Source organism: Oryza brachyantha, chromosome 2 (assembly GCF_000231095.2).
Source record: "Oryza brachyantha chromosome 2, ObraRS2, whole genome shotgun sequence".
Classification (NCBI taxonomy): domain Eukaryota; kingdom Viridiplantae; phylum Streptophyta; class Magnoliopsida; order Poales; family Poaceae; genus Oryza; species Oryza brachyantha.
This window is the reverse complement of record NC_023164.2, coordinates 18810655-18830823: the sequence shown is the minus strand read 5'-3', so window position 1 is coordinate 18830823 and position 20169 is coordinate 18810655. Positions and strand designations below refer to the sequence as shown.

At 39.0% G+C, this 20169-nt stretch overlaps 1 protein-coding gene, 1 long non-coding RNA gene and 1 pseudogene across 2 annotated transcripts; 2 read left to right on the top strand and 1 right to left on the bottom strand.

The window, feature by feature from the left end:
• Nucleotides 1-1163: 1163 nt before the first annotated feature.
• LOC102699657 lies at nt 1164-4476 on the top strand (annotated as a pseudogene).
• On the bottom strand, nt 2092-5471 carry LOC107303579. The gene is made up of 2 exons (XR_001549540.1): nt 5262-5471; nt 2092-2260 (listed from the first exon to the last, which is right to left on the bottom strand). It is a non-coding gene; the product is annotated as an uncharacterized LOC107303579 (long non-coding RNA).
• Nucleotides 5472-13710: 8239 nt separating this feature from the next.
• On the top strand, nt 13711-19736 carry LOC102699373 (wall-associated receptor kinase-like 6). The gene is given in 6 exon segments (XM_015833663.1): nt 13711-14626; nt 15181-15699; nt 18238-18390; nt 18488-19289; nt 19291-19546; nt 19548-19736. Coding segments are annotated over 6 exon segments (2835 nt in total).
• The last annotated feature ends 433 nt before the right edge of the window (nt 19737-20169 follow it).

Sequence of the window (20169 nt, the reverse complement as noted above, 5' to 3'; positions counted from 1 at the left end):
TGATATAAAATTGATAAATTTCAAATTATTGAGGTGACTTAAATGATGCAAAGCTCGTCAAAGAGCCTAACGAGGCTCGAGCCGAGCTGGCTTGTTACTCATCCATACTTTACCACTTACCATTCATTATCTACCTATCAATCAATATTATGTATAGGTGTTTTGGTCATTTCTTTCTTCTAATATTGCATGGGGGTTTTAGGAATCTATCTCATTTATTTGGAGAAAGAGAGAATATATAACAGAAGAACCGACAAAAGTCCGCTGTCTTGTACTGCTACAGCCTCTAGTTTGGCAACGTCAGCTATAACTATTGGCATCACGTTTGTGCATTAGGATCACTAGTATTAGGACCCAAATGTCTTGATAGATACTCTAAAAATATAAGGATTTTTGAATTATTAGTATAGATTAGAAAAAAAAAAAGACAATGATGGCTTTTAATGAGTAACCAATGGATATGGGTGGAGGGGTAGGTGAAGATAAAATAGAAACAAAAATCTTTAATGATAAATGATCAATGAGATAAGTAGTACTATAGATAGTGGTAGAAATGCTTATATTCTATTAGTACTGTAGTACATGATTTAAAGATCAGAGATGATTATTTTTTGAAAAAGAGAAAGTAGTTTAGACGTGTGGAAATAAATTGAACGTACTCTAGCGAGCAGCGACCGGCAGTTGGGTAAGTCGTTGGCGACTTAGCCCAAACAACGACCACCGTATCTGATGGGACGAGTGCGCCTAGGCTAAATTCGTCAATATTCAGCATTGGCCAATTGCCATAAAATTGTCTAGTTGTACCTATCAATCAATGTCTCATATATGTTATCATCTCCGTCATTTTTCTTATGTTTATGCTTATAAGTTAAAATTTAAATTTTAAGAAAATTTAGAGTTTTTTTATCAAAACTTATTTTTCAATCTTCACTTTTAAATCGCCAGGAATACATATATATAAAATTTTATTTATAAATAATTTTTGTTTGTAAATATAACGTTTGGCGATCACCCCCTATATAGCTCCTGTGGAGTCGATCTTTTTTTAATCTCGCGTTTACTTATGAAGTCCACAAACGCATGACTACTGAATATAAATTAATCGTGTAGTTAACAGAGACACACCGGCATCCACCACAACGGCAAGCCAACCGGCCGCAAAGATGAGCTCGAGCTTAGTGGCCATTGCTTTTGTGCTGCTGTGCTCGGCAGCCACGCTGCGAGCATCATCTGCAGTCTATGGAGTTGGCGGAGGGCTCTTGTCTATCCCTTCTAATCACTCCCTGGCTCACTGCCTCTCTATCTGCGGGAACATTGACATCACCTACCCCTTTGGGATTGGGCCAGGCTGCTTCCGGGAAGGCTTCGAGCTAAAGTGTAACACTAGCACCAATATTACTCTCTTTCTGGAAGATGGTACCACCCAGATCACAGACCAAATTTACAACTATGTTTATGCACCCATGCAATTCAACCTTACGATGAGGCCAGTTATGGATACTTACAACATGTCCTGGCTATCTCCTGCCAAGGGTGTCACCATTGATAGCCGTAACAACTTCTACATTATCGGTTGTAATATTGATGTCACCTTGTTCGAGTATGGTACGAGGGACCCTGTTGGTTACTGCATGAGTAGATGCGATGGTGAAAAGATACCAACAGAAGGGCCTTGTAATGGGAAGGGATGTTGCTCCATCCAGTTATCAAGGGACCTGAATGGGTTTCAGTCAACACTTGTCCAAGTTGATGCTACTGCAGCACAATCGATATCAGATCCTCTTCCCCATGGGATCATGGCTTTCATGTCATACGATGACGATTACGTAAGCAATGCGAGTGATCTTTTCTCGAGTTGGACCAACGCGAGCAATGTCTATGGAGCCTTGCTTCAATTTGCCATCATATAGACCAAGCAAGCTGTGAAAGCGCACGAGTGAAAAACACAAGTTATGCCTGCAGTAGCATCGGTTCTACTTGCCAAAATATATCATCCGGAGGTTACACCTGTGACTGCACCAATCGTTATATAGAAGGCACCAATCCTTACACTTTAGAAGGATGCAACATGCAAGGTGCTTCTTGCTTATCTTTTCCCCCGAAAATTAAGGCGTACTTATAGAAATTCCATATCTAACTTTCATCTTCCTTTTCTTTCTGTGAGGAGCCGCAGATTACAACCCCAAGCACAAAGAACATTGTCTGCCATCATGCGGAAGCACGGTCATTCCCTTCCCTTTCGGTCTTGAAGAAGGTTGTTCTGCAAATGAAAAGTTTCAACTTAGTTGTACAGCAGGTATGGCAATTTTCAGTTCAGGATATGTACAATATCATGTGAGTAATATTTCCGTGGAAGATGGGACTCTAACTGTAAACAACATAATCAACGATACAAGTTATGAGGAGGAATTTATAGTTAAGACAAATCAATATGGAGGACTATCCACGGAGGGCCCGGTAGAAGATCAATTTGATTTCTCTATGGAATACGACATTATTATAAAGTGGGCAGCTTCCAATTTTACTTGCCAACAAGCCATGCAAAAGGACACTACATATGCATGCTGCAGCACCCACAGCGATTGCCTTAGTGTCACCCATGGGAAAATATTAATGGGATATCGTTGCAAGTGTTCTCCTGGCTTTCAAGGAAATCCATACATCCAGAATGGCTGCACAGGTTCGTTTCCATCCCACACTACACAGTGTAACAAATATATATGTTCACACCAGCAACTGTACTGAAAAATAATCAAAGTTGCAGATAATCTAACAAACAGAGATGCATCTTGTATGCAGAAGGTCATAGCTCAATAAACCACATTAACAATATGAGAAGAAAATTCAACACCATTGTTTGTTTTTAGAAACTAGAAATATTAGCATATGTACCATAACCAATATATGACCAGTTACAATTATCTACAGACATTGATGAGTGTTCACTGCCAAACTATTGCAATGGCTTGTGTCAAAATTTCCCTGGGGGCTATACATGCACAAGTTGCCCGCGTAAAAAGGAATTTGATCCAATAAAGAGGCGGTGTGTCACATCAGCTAGGCAACACAATCTTCTGTTCGGTAAGAAGTTTAAGTTGCAAATACAGTTAGGAATATGCAAAATGATTTCATGATGACAATATACTTGTAGGTACTGCAATCGGAATTGGTTGTGGTCTTGGATCAATAATTATTGTGTTGGGGGCAATGATATTAGTCAATAAGTGGAAGAAAGGCATGCATCCAAAAGAGAATTAGAAAAGCATACTTCAAGAAAAATCATGGCCTACTATTGGAGCAACTAATATCAAATGAAAATGCCACGAACAAAACAAAGATATTCTCCTTGGAGGACCTAGAAGAGGCGATCCACAATTTTGATGCTACTCGTATTCTTGGTCGTGGAGGACATGGGACAGTTTATAAAGGTATTCTCTCTGATCAGCGTGTTGTGGCCATTAAAAAATCAAAAATTATGGAGCAAACTAAGATAGATCAGTTTATCAATGAGGTTGCAATCTTATCTCAAATTATACACCGCAATGTGGTGAAGCTTTTTGGTTGTTGTCTTGAATCTGAAGTGCCTCTGTTGGTTTATGAATTCATATCTAATGGCACACTTCATGACCATCTTCATACTGATATTAGTGTTAAATGCTTCCTGTCATGGGATGATCGCGTTAGAATTGCTGCAGAAGCAGCAGGGGCACTTGCTTATCTACATTCGGCTGCTGCAATACCAATTTTCCATAGAGACGTTAAATCTTCCAATATACTCTTGGATGGCAGTTTTACTACAAAGGTCTCTGATTTTGGTGCTTCGAGATCAGTTTCACTTGATGAGACTCGTGGTGACTATTGTCCAAGGTACATTTGGTTATCTAGATCCAGAGTATTACCATACTGGACAACTAACTGAAAAGAGTGACGTATATAGTTTTGGAGTAATACTTGTGGAACTTTTGGTAAGAAAGAAGCCAATTTTCATCAATGATCTAGGTTCGAAACAAAGTTTGTCTCATTATTTCGTTGATGCACTTCAAGTGGGATCTCTCATGGAAATAATCGATCCTCAAGTTGTCGAAGAGGCAAACAAGGAAGAGATCAATGATATTGCCTCACTTACAGAGGCATGTTTGAAACTCAGAGGAGGAGATAGACCTAGTATGAAAGAAGTAGAGATGAGGCTGCAGTTCATGAGGACTAATAGGTTAAGAAAATTCCAACTTCTCCCAGGAAGTGATGGAGAAATAGAGCATCTAATGGCCCCAAAGACTAGGTCACATGCATATAGTTGTTATACCAGTACTGCTGATTTAGCACCTGAAGGGATCTCCGTTTGCTACAGTTTGGAGCAAGAATTATCATCCTCAGTCAGTTTGCCACGCTAACTCGAGATGTGCAATATATATCATAGGCTTTGAGTTACTATATATTTTCTATGCAGTGTTATGCATATTATGCGGGTTCAGTTTAGAGGAGAGTATGTCGTATTGTTTCACTGCCTGAATATTTGCAGCATGTATGTATATAGTTCATGGTAGTCATATACTACAATTGTTTGCCATGAATATGCTTGTAAGGAATTAATTGAGATACAACCGTTGTATTTAAACTACGATGGTGAACAAGTAAACACATCTCGTTGTGAATGATTTCAGTAGTTAATTGTCTGACTTGCACAATTTGCCAATGGCTGATTTAATAAAAATTACCATGTCTAGAGGTATGAGGCACTGCAATTTGCTGATTTTACCACATAGCAGCGACATCGTTAATATAACATAGAAATACTGGGCTAGGCTAGGCAAAAGGAAGGAAATTAATGTCCTTTACATAAATTAGAAATGGCACAGTGGAATTTTTCTTTCACCCAATCCGTTTCCGTAGACTGCATTCACAGTCACAGTGTGGCCTAGCAACTGAGAAATTGATTTGGATTATGGTATCAGAATTTCCCTCCCAATACCCAACCGGATCCAGCCAGCCAGGTACTATGCACTATGAAGTACTAGTAAGTATTATTAAAGCTGAACTAGGAAAGGTGATGTACTGATTTACCATTAACAAAGACAAATTGGTTAAGTAACAGTGAAAATGCAACGGCCAATGGCCTGTAATCAAGTTAACTCTAGACTGGTACGACTATTAACCTCTACTTTACCGGAGTAGTGGACAGTTCCCCAACCTAGCTTTGGCGCACAGCAGCCGTTAATAGACCAACCAAAACATGGAGATTACCGTTTGACGAGGAAGCGTACCAAATTCGGTTCGAACAGACAACCGGTGCGGCCGCCGTGGCGACTGCGCGTCTCCACTTGCGGCTGCGCTAGCGGCGGATCACCACCTGCCGGCTGCGTCGGGGAGAAGGGGCCGGCGGCGAGCGGAGGCCCCCTTTCCCCTACTCGCACTGCAGGATCCACAGAATCGAGAGCGTTTTTCACCGCAGTTGAGTTCGGTGGTTGTGCCAGGCCACACGGCCCACGGGGGCTTATGCGCGATCAGGCTAGTGGTCTTCGGTCGGCCTACACGTCCTGGCAGGCCATGAAGAATTCTTTTCATTTTTATATTTTTTAATTGAAAATTTTAAGATTTTCTTTAGAAAAAGTCACATATCTATTTTCCTTCCGCCTAGCGGGTGGGCGAAATATACTCTCTAAACGTGAAATTCGATATGTCTTACAACGAATGCCGGTCGTCTAATGACCGTCTGATGGAGCTGTGATATTTTGCAAGCCCGCTTGCCACTAATATCTGGACGTTTTATGCCTGGCAGGAGGCTGCTTGCGAATGTGCCCAGTAGACACACAAATGCACTCTTTTCTTTGTACGCTCTTTCTAGTACTACGTACTTTGCAGGATGAGCTTCAACAGTATAAGAGCATCCCTAGCAGAACATCAATCACACCCTTTATTCTAAAAATAGAGGATGAAAAGTAAAAATTGAGTTTCAACATTCATCTCATTCTCTATTTTTGGATGCCATTCATATTAGAAGAGAGAAACTCTATATTTAGATGTTATTTCTCCATCCTCAAAAATAGATATAGAGAATGTCATATATAGATGATCTGCTAAATTACAAAGAGATATGAAATGTGAAACTGTTTTAAATGATCATCCAAATGAATATATGGATGACTAAATTTTTACACTAGAAAATATGATATTTATACGTATGTTAATATAGTGATAGTTTAATATATACCAAATTTTTACGATAGAAAATATGATATTTATATGTATCTTTTCGAGGACCATAAGATTTTTCATAGTACTAATGTAGCTATATATGTTCCGGGTCTATGAAAAATTTATGCATTACCCACACCAAAAATTTTATCCTGAAAAAAATTATAACGACTATTAGTTGATTGTTTATACTTTCTAAAGGGAGAACACAAAGGGCATGTCATCCTCTCATGCATGGCAATTTGGGAATTCTGAAGTTAGAGTATACTCCTCTGTCCAAAAAAAAAAATGAATTCTCCGGTTTCCGTGTCCAACGTTTGACCATTCGTCTTATTTGAAAAATTTTCAGAAAATTAGAAAAAAATTAGTCACACGTAAAGTAGTATTTATGATTTATCATCTAATAAAAACAAAAATATCAATCACAGAAATTTTTGAATAAGATGAAGAGTCAAAAATTAAAGGCAAAAAGTGAAAAATTTATTTATTTTGGGACAGAGGGAGCATCTGTTGGGTACTCTAAATCCGTTGGCTTTGGTTGCGAAAGACGAATTCTACCCGGGCTTGGCAAGGACTTTTGGTGGAGGTTCCCCGCATGGCGAACGATCGTTTTAAAATGGCTATGGTCTCTCATGAAGATAACGCCTAATCTTGTTCAGTTGATTTCAAAGAAAGTTGTCAAAAAGTGTACGGTGGAGCAAGTCTTGGAGATCTGTAAATGGGTGTCAGATATCAAAGGGCCTCTCTCTGTTGTGGCCATTACAGAGTATTGTTGAGTTCAGGAGTTGGCACAGGATGTGGTTTTAAACGAGGTGCCGGATCAATAGCTATGAAAGCTTACTAATTTGGGAACCAACACTTCCAAATTAGCCTATGAGGCCTTTTTTGTCAGGACGGTTCATTTTGCTCCATGGATAAGAATTTGGAGCAGTTGGGCTCTCCTCTGCAAGTTGGCTTGCATCCTTTCACTAGTGGATGCTATTAATATATCAATATGGAGAAAAAGACGAGAGCGGTAGATGAAGAAATACGAAAGGGGTAGGAAACGTAAAACCTACGTACAAACTTCAGGACTCAGCATCAATGTTCACATTTTCCTTGGGATTAAATTCTAAAAGGTAGTATATACACACGTGAGTGTGTTCCATGGTCAAAACTTTTGGCTATATCGCTGCCTTTGTTATACCAGATTATCCTTATATTTTTTCTTAGTTTTTGCGTGCACACTTTCCAAGCTATTAAATAGTACATGTTTTGCAAATCTGTTTCTATACTAAAGTTTATTATCTTACTTTTTTAAATAGGTTTTCAATTTAGTAATAGTTAATTTCATTATTTATACTATTAAATAAAAATACCAATAATTTTTCATCGTTCATCTTTCGTGCACAGATAAATACAGCTTGTATATTCGAGGTTAGGCCTGCATTACTATTGTTCGGATGTGAGATGGGTGGGTATGCCGTATGAGTGTGGTGCACATGCATGTGTCCCAATCTATATTTGAAAAATAAAACGGTCATTCCACTACCTTAGAGCATCCCTAGCAATCCATCTATCCCATCATCTATTTTGAAAATAAGGGATAGATGATAAAAATTAAGCTTCAGCAGAACATTTATCTCGTCCTCTATTTTTGGATGCCATCAATATTAGGAGAGAAACTCCATATTTAGATGTTCTCTCTTCATCCTCTAAAGAGATATGAACGATGTCATATATGGATGATCTTTTGGAGTATAAAGCGATATAAAGAATGAAATTGTTTTAAATGATCGTCCAAATAAAGATGTAGATGACCAAATTTAGATGAGCTATTAGGGATGCTCTAAGAGTGCCATGTAAGTAACAACTGATGATTGAAATGGCCTATACAATGCATTGTTTCATTTTGTTGCCTCCTAGGGAATACATGCAAGAGAGATGAAACTCATTTTTATCTCTCTTCATTAACCCATTGTCACATCAAAAGCGCTAACATAACCCTATGATTGATAAAAATGAAACCCCAATGAAATGGTCTTAGAGTCCAACTTGTAAGTGCCACCCTATTAAGAGGTTTGATGCGTCGTTGTGACTTATCAGGTTATCCTCCCTCCCTCCTCCTCCTCCTCCTCCTCTGATCCTCTCTTCCTGTTCCTTGTCCAATGTCCACACTCTTTATATCCACGAATTCCTGCTGCCTACTGTCCCGAGAGGCCTCATCATATACTTCCCCTAGTCTTTCTAGCACACAACATAAGTAAACTGATTTTATGAATTACTAGCTGAATGCACGTGCTTTGTAAAGGATAAAAACATATTATGCTATTCCTAGAATAAATAGAAAAATATTTTTCATGAAATATGTGGCCATCTTTTTTATATAGGAAATATCCATATCAACTTGATTTTATGTGAATATCCATCTAGATTTGATTGGTTTTTAATATTACAAAGTTAAGGGGTAAAATGTAAAAATGCAATAGGAGTAGGTGTAGTGCCGGTGGCAGATTCACAACTACCATCACTAGAGCCTTTTATAGTAGTAAAGATGAAGTAATAATATTCAATATTGAGGTAGTCCGAGAACTAGCGGGCAAGAACCAGAAGAGAGAAGAGAGAAGAGAAGATATAGCTATTCCGTTGGGCAAAGTCCTACCTACCGTAATTTATATTATATCCTTAACTTTTATGCCGTTAAGAATACACATATAAAATTTTTATTTAGAAAATATTTTTATTTATAAATATGTCGTTTGTCTTTTTCTCTGAATAAATCAAACATTAATCTCCACTTTTCCTTGTACCGTATAGGGAATTGTGTAGTCTGCGGAATTGCATTCACAAATGCTGAACTACGATTGCAACACCAAATTCGTAGTTGATCCAGTCTACACCGCTTCCATAACCCCAATAGAATAAATTCATAAATTTGTGGGTTGTCCGTCCCAGTTCAGCTCGAAATTCATTCGTCAGAATATACATTTTCAATCGCCTAGAAACATTATATTAATTGTGCGCGTCGGGGGTTCGTCGGTTGTTCCGATCAACTTGCTGGCTTGTCCGGGACGACCGGACCAAGTACAGTCGCGTACTTGTGTAAAACCAAGAGTGGTTTTGATTAATTGTGATGGAAAATTGATAAGTGTGAGAAACATATGTATTGACTAACGAGGATCAGGTCATAAAACTGTACCCGCAAAACAATGGTTCGAATTGTTTATGTGTAGGTGTTTAGGGTCAACCTTGGTTAATTACAGATTGAGATCAAACTCAGGGAGAGTTGTGATCTAGCACGATCGAGGATGTCGGATGATAAGGTGGGACACATGCACGTATGCATTGGACGGACATCGTGCGAAAGCGTCGGATTTTGCGAAAAAAAATAGCAAAGAAAATCGAAATGGAGGAGCACTGCATGCATATAACTTTGCATGGGTGCATGCATACACGTGCATGGATAGTTGACCTGGTCAACTATTCACACATGCATGCTTCTGTGGCCAAGCTAGATAGCTGGTGCACGGAAGCTAGCATGCATGCATGGACTCGGTGCAGTGCATGCAAAGGAGCAATCGGCTTCAGGCAGAGGAGGGCACGTGGCGTTCTTTGATTTGGGGAAGGAGAAGGCTAACCCATCGCTGACGCGTGGCAGAGGCAATCTCCCGTGCGCGTATGCTGGGGCCGGCTGGAGACCGGATCGTCTATGGCTGATGGGATCAATTGTGGCAGCCTACGTGGCTTATTCTGGAGCGCCGATTTTAGATTGAACGGTTGTGAGGACTTAAGAGTAGCCGCCAAGTTTTAGGGGTACTTTGGTCATTTTGCAATGGAGGATTAGTCCTATAAATAGGGGAACGATGGTTGCTTGAGTTTGCAACTTTGTGATGGAATGAAAAATGTTTTCGAGAGTGGTTAGTTACTCTAGCTTGTGTTGGCTAGATGTGACAATAACTCTCCTGAATTGTTATTGTTAAGCTTGTGAATCAAGCTTTATAAACTTCAAAAATGAAATTTGAAGTTTACCTGTGAAATGAATTTTATTTACCGTATTTAAATTTTACGCTTTCCGTATTTAAATTCCCGTCGATATTTTCTGCTCTGTTTTATTTTTGATATCTCCATTCCTGTCCTCCTATTTTTCACGAAGATATCTTTTTCGGAGTTTTACGATCGAATTAGAATTTTGTTCTTTTCGAGAATAGTTACACTTTAGCTATATTCACCTCTCCTCTGTAGCCTAATCCGATCTCACAACTTGTCAGCAGCAGTTGCTGCCAGAAGCGTATTGATAGAAACGCTTGCGGTTTTGCGACATCTTGCATGAGCATCCCGGAGCACATCTACCTGGTCACACACGGCCGACCGTCATGTCGTCGATGTCCTAGTTCAAAGTTAGGCACCGTTTACATCCCAATTTTTTTTAAGAGTAGTCACGTCGATGTGTACGGTCATATATTTAAAGAATTAAACACAGTCTAATTATAAAATAAATTTTAGATTTTATCTAAAAATCGCAAGACGAATCTTTTGAGTGTAATTAATCTGTCATTAGCACATATTGGTTACTGTAACACTTATGACTAATCATATCCTAATTAGGCTCAAAAGATTCGTCTCACGATTTTCTCTATAATTGTGTAATTAGTTTTGATATTTATCTATATTTAATGCTTTATTTAGATGTCCAAAGATTCGATGCGATGTTTTTAGAAAAAAAATTTTAGAAACTAAGAAGAGCCTTGAGAGCAAGTTCAATAGTATAGCCAACTGTTAGCTCTAACTTGTCTATAGTTAATTTAATAGTCAATTCATACAATAGCATAAGACTACACAACTAATATCCAGTCCCACATGTCATACACACATAAGTCTTGGAGTTCGTGTTGCAGCTAACTACAAATTACTAGCCCGCTACCATTCTCTCCTCTCTTATTTTTTTAAATATGTTTATAGCCGGTTTATAGCCTGCTATTTTACCTGCTCTAATGCATGCAGAGCTCCCATAGGTTTCAGCTAAAACAAATTTCCACCGTCCTAGCTGTCATTCCAGGCATTTCCAGCTGGTCGAGGTGCACTGCTTTCGATCTTTGTGGACTTGCTTTGTATGTAATCTATTTCAACTCCAGTACAATATTTCAGTTGATTACATCGATCAGGCGTGCTAGGGCCGCGTTCGGCCTCCCCTATAAATTAACTTATCCGTCTTGTTTTCGCACACATGCTTCTCGAACTGCTAAACGTTGTATTTTTTGCAAATATAACATATAGGAAAGTTATTTTCAAAAATCATATTAATCTATTTGATATTTTTTAATAATTAATTAATCATGTATTAATCTATTATTACGTTTTCTGTACCAGGGTAAGTTAACTTACCGGCCTTATAAACGAAAGCGGCATAAGTAGAGTAATAACTGGGTAGCTGGACTCCGTTGATCAACGCCCTCCACATCCGGGGGCGTTGATCAACGGAGTCCAGCTACCCAGTTATTACTCTACTTATGCCGCTTTCGTTTATAAGTCCGGTAAGTTAACTTACCCTGGTACAGAAAACGTAATCATTTCATTCGTGTCCGAAAACCCCTTTCGACATCCGGTCAAACGTTCGACGTGGCCATTTGGCCAAAATTTTTTGGCAACTAAACAAGGCCTTATAAGCCAAATTTATTTTTTTTTCAAATTTAAACTTTAAGTTGATTTTAGTTTTTTTTTCACCATAGTTTATTTTTTATTTGACTTTAGATCAATAATAATAAGCATATAAAAGTTTATTCATAAATTCTTTTTAGTTTGCAAAAATGTCATTGGACTTTTTCCATGAAAATGCCAAGAACCCAAGTTTAAATATGTTCACACCTCAATTTGACTTATTTTTCTCCTAAAAAATTAACTCATTTTGTGTCAACCACCTATTTCTTTTATATGTGGCTATCACCTTTTGAAATAACAATTCTTTTAACATCCTCAAGGAGATACCTAGGTATGATATTTTTGGTGTAAAATTTGATATATCTATGTACTAGATACATAAAATTAAATTAGTACCTGAAGGTACCAAAATTTTATATTAAAATTTTAGTGCATCTAGTTATTTTGTCAAGTGCAGTAAAATTTAGTACATCTCTTTAATATAATATCTAAACTTATTTTCACCCTACCTTATCTTTTTTTCAATAATAAGGATTATTTCGAGTAGTTTCAGTATGAATATAGTGAGTGAATTGGCTGCAGGATGCCTGGGGAAGAACACAAAGAAGTGCTGAGGGTGCAATACTGTAGGAAGGGGTGAAATATGCCTCTATGCCTCTCGAACTGGTTAATAATGTGTTTTTTTTGCAAAAAAATTAAAAACAATATTAATTTGTTTTTAAATTTACAATAAGTTCATACTTAATTAGTGATTCACTGATGAAATATCTTATTTTATATGATCATCATCTTCTTTTTCCATCACCTTCAAACCCAGCCTAATTAACTGCTGGAGTGCAAAAGAACCTACAGAAGTTTCTGTGTCTTGTATTACAGTTCTAGTTTGGCAAACGCTATTATTTTCATCGAGCAATTTTACCATCCTCGAGGAGGTATCAAGAGGTACCATTGTTCTCTATGTAAAACTTGGTACCTTCTAGTACCTATATAGAAAAGAGTGGTATCTCATGTTACCTCTTCAAGGATGGAAAAAAACTCATTTTCATCAGATAGTTCTTGAACGAAGTAAAAAATTAGTATTTTCATCATGAGAAATTTTATAATACTTAAGAAAATACATCGATAAACCAAATTATAATAAATTTGATAGCTCCAGATACTTAGTGTCTAAAGATATAAAGTTTTTATGCTGAAAAATATGATATGTTAAGATTCCCTTTGAAAGTTGATGAAAAAACTCGATCATCACCTTGGAATTTAACAGGAATACTAGCATTTGGGCTGTAGCATTAATTTGGATGTGTGAAAAAAAACAGAACGTAGAAGCGAGCAGCGACCGGCAGCTGGGTGAGTCGTTGGCCCCAGCAACGAGTCAACGACAGTGGCATCTCGAAGGAATTAGCGCCCCTCGACTTCTTACGTCAATACAAGAATTGTTTGCTTCCAAGTCCTCAAGAAGTCTACAAGTTGCACAGTTACAGTATGTTTGGGGAAGCTTATCTCAGTCTTAGAAGCTGTTCTAAACGGTTCATAATTTCTAATAAAAATCTATAGTTATAAATTTTGAAAAATAAACTAAGAAGCTAGAAGTTAAAGAAACTGAATTTTAGAGCTTTTTCAGATATATACTCAGAAGCTGACTACCAAACATTTAGTTTTTAGAGTTTTTTCAGATACTCAGAATCTGTCTACCATACCAAATACCAAATAGTTGCTTTTTAAAATCTAAAACTCACTCAAACGTGTCCTTATCTCGAGTGTGCTAAACAAGTCTGCAAGCTCACGGCCGGGTACAAAGAGACCGACGGTGTCTGCCTCCGAATGAAACTGATCGTGTAGCCAACAGACATCTGCACCCGCAAAGGCAAGCCGATTGGCGCAAAGATGAGCTCGAGATTATTACTGGTAGTTTGTGCCATTTCTTATGTGCTTGTGTGCTCGGCGGCTACGCCCCCAGCATCGGGTGCAGTCTATGGAGTTGGCGGGGGGCTCTTGTCTGTCCCGTCTAATGACTCCCTTGCTCGCTGCCCTTCCACTTGTGGGAGCGCGAACATCTCTTACCCATTTGGAATAGGGGCTGGGTGCTTCCGGCAAGGCTTCGAGGTCACCTGCGACAACAGCACCCATCGTCCTAAGCTCTTCCTGGGCAACAGTACGACCGAGATCACACAAACGGGTTTCTATGATGTACGTGTCTCCCCTGGCTTCAACGTTACCATAACTCCAGGTACGAGTGTCTACAGCATGTCCTGGGAGTCTCCTGCTAAGGGTTTCAACATTAGTGATTACAATAATTTGTATGTTGTTGGCTGCGGGGTCGAGGTCTACCTGTTTGACATTGATACAAACCGGACCGTCGGTGTTTGCATTAGCAAGTGCATAGGCGACAGAAAAATCATGGAAAGAGAATTAGCAAGTGCTTATGATTGTAATGGATTGGGCTGCTGCAAAATCAGTTTCTATGCGTTGGAAGGTGCAGGGCTAAGAGGCTTTAGGCTCAAGCTAGTTCACCGTGATAGCATCACGGTGCCCTCCACCGTCAAGATTCTCGTAGCGGAATACTATGAATTTGATTCAAATGATCTTTACTCAAGTTGGATAAATACAAGCAATATTGACTATAATACGTTGCTTGACTTTGCTGTCGTTGACCAGCCAAGCTGTGAAATAGCCTCCACAAACAAGACAAGTTATGCTTGTGATACTAACAGCCTCTGCAGAAATGCATCATTCAAAGGCTACTCCTGCTACTGCAAAAATCGTGTTGGCAACCCCTACGTTCTAGACGGTTGCATCGAAGGTTTGAGATACTCCCCGTTAAAATTAATTTTCACATTATATAGTCACCGTTTCCTTAGGAAATGGTATGGTGCGATTGGTTAACAAGTACAATTATCTTCGACGAATGCCAAAAAAAAGAGCTCTTTCTTAAAATAACAAGTTATTTTTATGGGTTTATTTTATCATCCTTAAAAAGTATATTGAGATATTAAAAATTTTAATACAAAATTCAGATATCTTAAGGTACATTATACGTCGAGGTATAAAATTTTTACATTAAAAAATATGGTATCCGAGGTATTTTTGAAGGATGTTAAAAAAACTCTATTTTTAAACATGCTGTCTACAATTCTCGATGGTAACTAGTAATCACCCATTTTCAAAATCATTACTCCTCAACTCCTAGTAGGCACTAGAATCACTCTAGGTTTACTTAATATTTATTACCTCCACAATTGAGCTGTCCAAAAAGGATAGAATTACCTAATTCATCAAAGAAACAAGTAATATCTTTAATTTCAATTCAAATATTTTGCTTACTTGACACATATATTTATATATGGCCTGGATCAGGTTACAACCCCAATCCTAAAAGAAACTGTAGGAGGACATGTGGAAACTTGCCCATTCCATACCCTTTTGGGCTTGAAGAAGGCTGCTTTGCAAACAAGAAATTTCTACTTAGCTGTGCATCAGACAATACTACCATTATCGCCAGAGGTAGAACAAAATTTCATGTGTCTAAGGTATCAGTGAACGAAGGGTACCTGACTGTTAGCAATATGCTCAATGGGACCAGCCAAGACGAGGACAAATTGGTCATAATTCAAACTAATGAGCCGTACCGCCTAGGGGACGACACGGAAGATCAGTTTGAGTTCTCTGAAGAATTTGACATGAATATGAAATGGGCGATTGCCAATCTAACGTGCCAAGAAGCCTCCCAGAAGAGAGCGACATATGCGTGCGTCAGCACCAACAGTGAATGCCGTAATGTCTCGCGCGGGAAGATACCTCTTGGATATCGTTGCAAGTGCTCTGAAGGATTTGATGGAAATCCATACGTCAAAGGCGAATTAGATGGCTGCAGAGGTATATCTCTCTTTACCTCCCACTGGGCGCAAAATTGCACATAAACATAAATTATATCCTCTTGGTATTCCATTCAAAATAGAGCAATTTTACCATTCTTAAGTAGGTATTAGAAGACACTGCTGTTTTCTATTTAAAATTTGATACCTCTTGATACCTTAGATACTAGAAGGTATAAATTTTACATAGAAAACAATGATACCTCCTCAAGGATGAAAAAAATGCTCTAAAAATAACACAAAATGAATCAAAATTCATCACTAGAGTAGATAATGACTAAAGCAAAACAAGATGAACCTATACTGCCATGCCATTATGCCGGACAAAGGATGGAAATTCCGTCTATATCCACAAGTAGATATACACAACTAGAGGTTAGACATGTACTTAAACTTCAATTCTCAAAACAGAGAAATATCAGACAAAACAAAATGGAAAAGACTAGAAGACTAAGCTTAAAATCTTCTTCTGTCTTGCCTCAAATTTTCTTCTTTCTCATGCAACAACAATCGTTACACCAGATGTTAGAGTTGTCCTGCCAAAGATCGGTATTCTAAGAGTATGCTCAATATCTCATCCAAAATTTCTCCTCCATATTAATATTTGGATGAACATCCAAAATATATTATCTATCCATATCAGTTATTACTCCAATAGAATATCCATTACATCGTTTATATATTTTATTAATATTTTGCAACCGCCTTCTCTTATATTGTTTTTGATCGGACATTCTCGCATGTTGTTATTGATCTATCATCTTATGATCGGATGTTGAGATATGAAGGGAGGAGACAACATCCATATTTGGAGTTTCTCTTTCCAATATAGATGATACTCTATTTTTAGATGATGGGATAGAGTATATACTAAAACAACATTTTCCTCCTCACATACTCTATTTTTAGAATATATGATGGTATAGAGTATCTGTTGAGAATGCTCTAAGTACACGAGTAGCCAATGATGCCTTCCACACGTTATAGACACATTGCAATGATGCCTTCATAGAGAAGAATGACTCGAATATGTTGTCTGTCATTGACATCGAGCAAGCCAGGTAGGGTTGTCACCTATCGCCTTTGATTTGCCGTACCCTCCATCATGATGAGAATGCCAGACAACCACAACCACTTCATCTGAAACACCATCTCCAAACATTGCACCAGCTCTATCTCTTAGCCAACTGAGGAGAGAGAACTGAAATTATAGTATAAAAAAAATAAGTGGCTTCACTGGAATGTTATCACTTAAAAGCGATCCGTTCAACTTCAAATGACCCTCTCAATCAGAGTGTCTACGCCAAAATACCACCCTAGACTCTTCTTCCTTTCTCCAATACCACAAGAGCTTGCTCGACCAGGGCATGTGGAAGTAAGGAGCATTGAGCGCAACTTAAGCTTTTGTGGATGTCCTCGACCTCGCGACAAGCACTGAGCGCGGCCGGTGCAGGGAGCTTGCCTTGCACGTCCCACTCGCTCCTGTCAATGCCATGCGTGTGCAGGAGGGATGGAGGAGATGAGATGGTTTTACTTGTGAGCTTCTCACTGCCCTCATTATCTTCTGCCTGTCATGCTTGCTTCTGTATGCTTCTCTCCCTCTAGAGTTCCCTCTCTACTGCATTCCTCCCACGTGGAGTGGAGGATGAAGGTATCGAGGTGTCGGAGTGTGAGCTCCTCGAGTAGGAGTCTGTGGGACCCCTTTATGAGTTTGGCCCAGGGGTACAGGCTAGGGCCCGAAAGCCTCGTCAAAGAGAGGAAAGTGAAAGAAGGAGAGATCTGAGGAGTCGGGCCTCTCGGTGGACACCAGGCAATTATACAGGTTTAGGCCACTGTGAGGCGTAATACCCTACTCTGTCGCTTATGCACTCTGACAGTAAATGCGTTACAAGCTTGTATGAGAATGTTCTACCTGTCTTCTCCTGTCCTCATTCTACTGGCCAGGGCCTCCTTTTATAGCACAAGGGGACACCACAACGGTCTTGGTTTTTCCTCTATGATGGGCAGGAAAATCTTTCTCCTTGGGACTGTTGCGGACACCGTTACAGGTCAACAAGTCGCCATGCTGCTACTGATGGGGTCCCGTCAATCAGTCGGTGATGAGTGGGCAGCACCCCACGTTCGACTCAGCGGTCTGAACGGCGAACCGCCCCTGCTCTCACACGGTCGTCCGTCGCATTTAATGCAATGGTGATGCGAGGGAGACAGGTTATCCCTGCAGTGACAGCGAGGTCATTGTATTGTCAGGGATGTCCCTTCTCCCCCACCTTTTCTCGGGAGGGGCGTGCACGGAGCACATGCCTACGCCCATCATGAGTGCGGCACGTTGCGCCAGGCTCCCTCCCATCGCCATAAATGTGGTGGTTGGACGCAATTGTCATATATTATAGTTAGTAGTTCTCTCTACCATTAAAACTTTCTCATAGGAAAATCTACATTCAATCCACTTTCAGAAAGAAGTACACATTTGTCACCACCAAACTATAAATTTGAGAAATAAACCACGATGAGAGCTCACTTCATGTCATTTTGTTTGCAGACATTGACAAGTGCTTACAGCCAAATTCATGTAATGGAATATGCATAAATTATCCTGGGGGCTATAATTGCACCAAATGTCCACAAGGTAAGGAGTTTGACCAGACAAAAAGAAGATGCATTACATCAGCTAAGAAGCACAATCTTTTCGTAGGTAAAGTGATACATAACATTCGAGCACTGCAATTATCAAATTGAAATATGATGTAGGTGTGCAATTGTGTTGTCTAAGCAATGAAATCTTCCTGAAGGTGTTGCGGTTGGAATCAGTTGTAGCCTTGGCTCAATATGGAATCTTGCATTTTGTGCAACTATGCTTGCCAGTAAGTGGAAGAAAGGTATCCAGAAGAGAGTCCGAAGAGCATATTTTAAGAAAAACCAAGGGCTACTGTTAGAGCAACTAATCTTTGATGAAAGTGCTACAAACAAAACAAAGATTTTTTCCTTGGACGAATTAGAGGAGGCGACCAACAACTTTGATGCTACACGTGTTCTTGGTCGTGGAGGACATGGCACAGTTTACAAAGGGATTCTATCTGACCAGCGTGTGGTGGCAATTAAAAAATCAAAAATTGTAGAACAAACAGAGATAGATCAGTTTATCAATGAGGTTGCTATATTGTCTCAAATTATCCACCGCAATGTGGTGAAGTTGTTCGGTTGTTGCCTTGAATCCGAGGTACCATTGTTGGTATATGAGTTCATATCTAATGGAACGTTATACGACCTCCATACCGAAGTAAGTGCCAAATGCTTGTTGTCATGGGATGATCGTATTAGGATTGCTGTAGAAGCAGCAGGGGCACTTGCTTATCTACACTCAGCTACTGTAATACCAATTTTTCATAGAGACATAAAGTCTTCTAACATACTCTTGGATGACGGCTTCACTACAAAGGTTTCTGATTTTGGTGCTTCGAGATCTGTTTCACTTGATGAGACACATGTGGTAACAATTGTCCAAGGCACATTTGGCTATCTAGATCCAGATTACTATCATACTGGACAACTAACCGAAAAGAGTGATGTATATAGTTTTGGGGTGATACTTGTAACTTTTGACAAGAAAGAAACCTATTTTTATCAATGATGAAGGTGCAAAACAGAGCTTGTCTCATTATTTCGTTGAAGGGCTTCAAGAGGGATCTTTCATCGAAATAATGGATCCGCGGGTTGTTGAAGAGGCAAATAAGGAAGAGATCAATGATATTGCCTCACTTACAGAGGTATGCTTGAAACCTAGAGGAGGAGATAGGCCTACTATGAAAAAAGTCGAGATGAGGCTGCAGTTCCTGAGAACCAAGAGGTTAAAAAAAATTCCAACTTCCTACAGGAAGTGATGAAGAGATTAAGGAACTTATATGCCAAGAGTCTAGTAAATCTCATGCACAGAACAACTCTGGCAATGTTGGTGATTCAACATCTGAAGGAATTCAAGGAAAGTCTAGTAGCTACAGGCTAGAACAAGAATTTTCATCCTCAATCAATATCCCACGCTAATTATGTCTGTGCAGTGTGCATCACAGCGGGTGACATAGGATTTACTCGAGTTGCCATATCTTTTCTATGGAATATTATGTTATGCATAATTCAGTTTGGATGACGTTATGCCTTATAAATATATATGCACCCATGGCAGATGTATATTGTCGCATTTTTCTGCAATTGATATACTTGTAAGGGATAACTTTAAGACACTTTATATTCTATTTAAGCTCTTGTGGTGGATAAAAAACAAGTTTGTAGCATTGTCAAGTTTCAACAAGTTCCATTCATCTATTGGGAAACTTACCTGGTTTCTGACATTTTTTCTTTTTGAAGAATATAATTTATTTTAAAGAAACATATATCATATTTTTCAATTTTCACATAGCACTGACATTTTTAATGACTTCAAACTTGGAACATAACAGTAGTAGGCTAGGCAAAATAA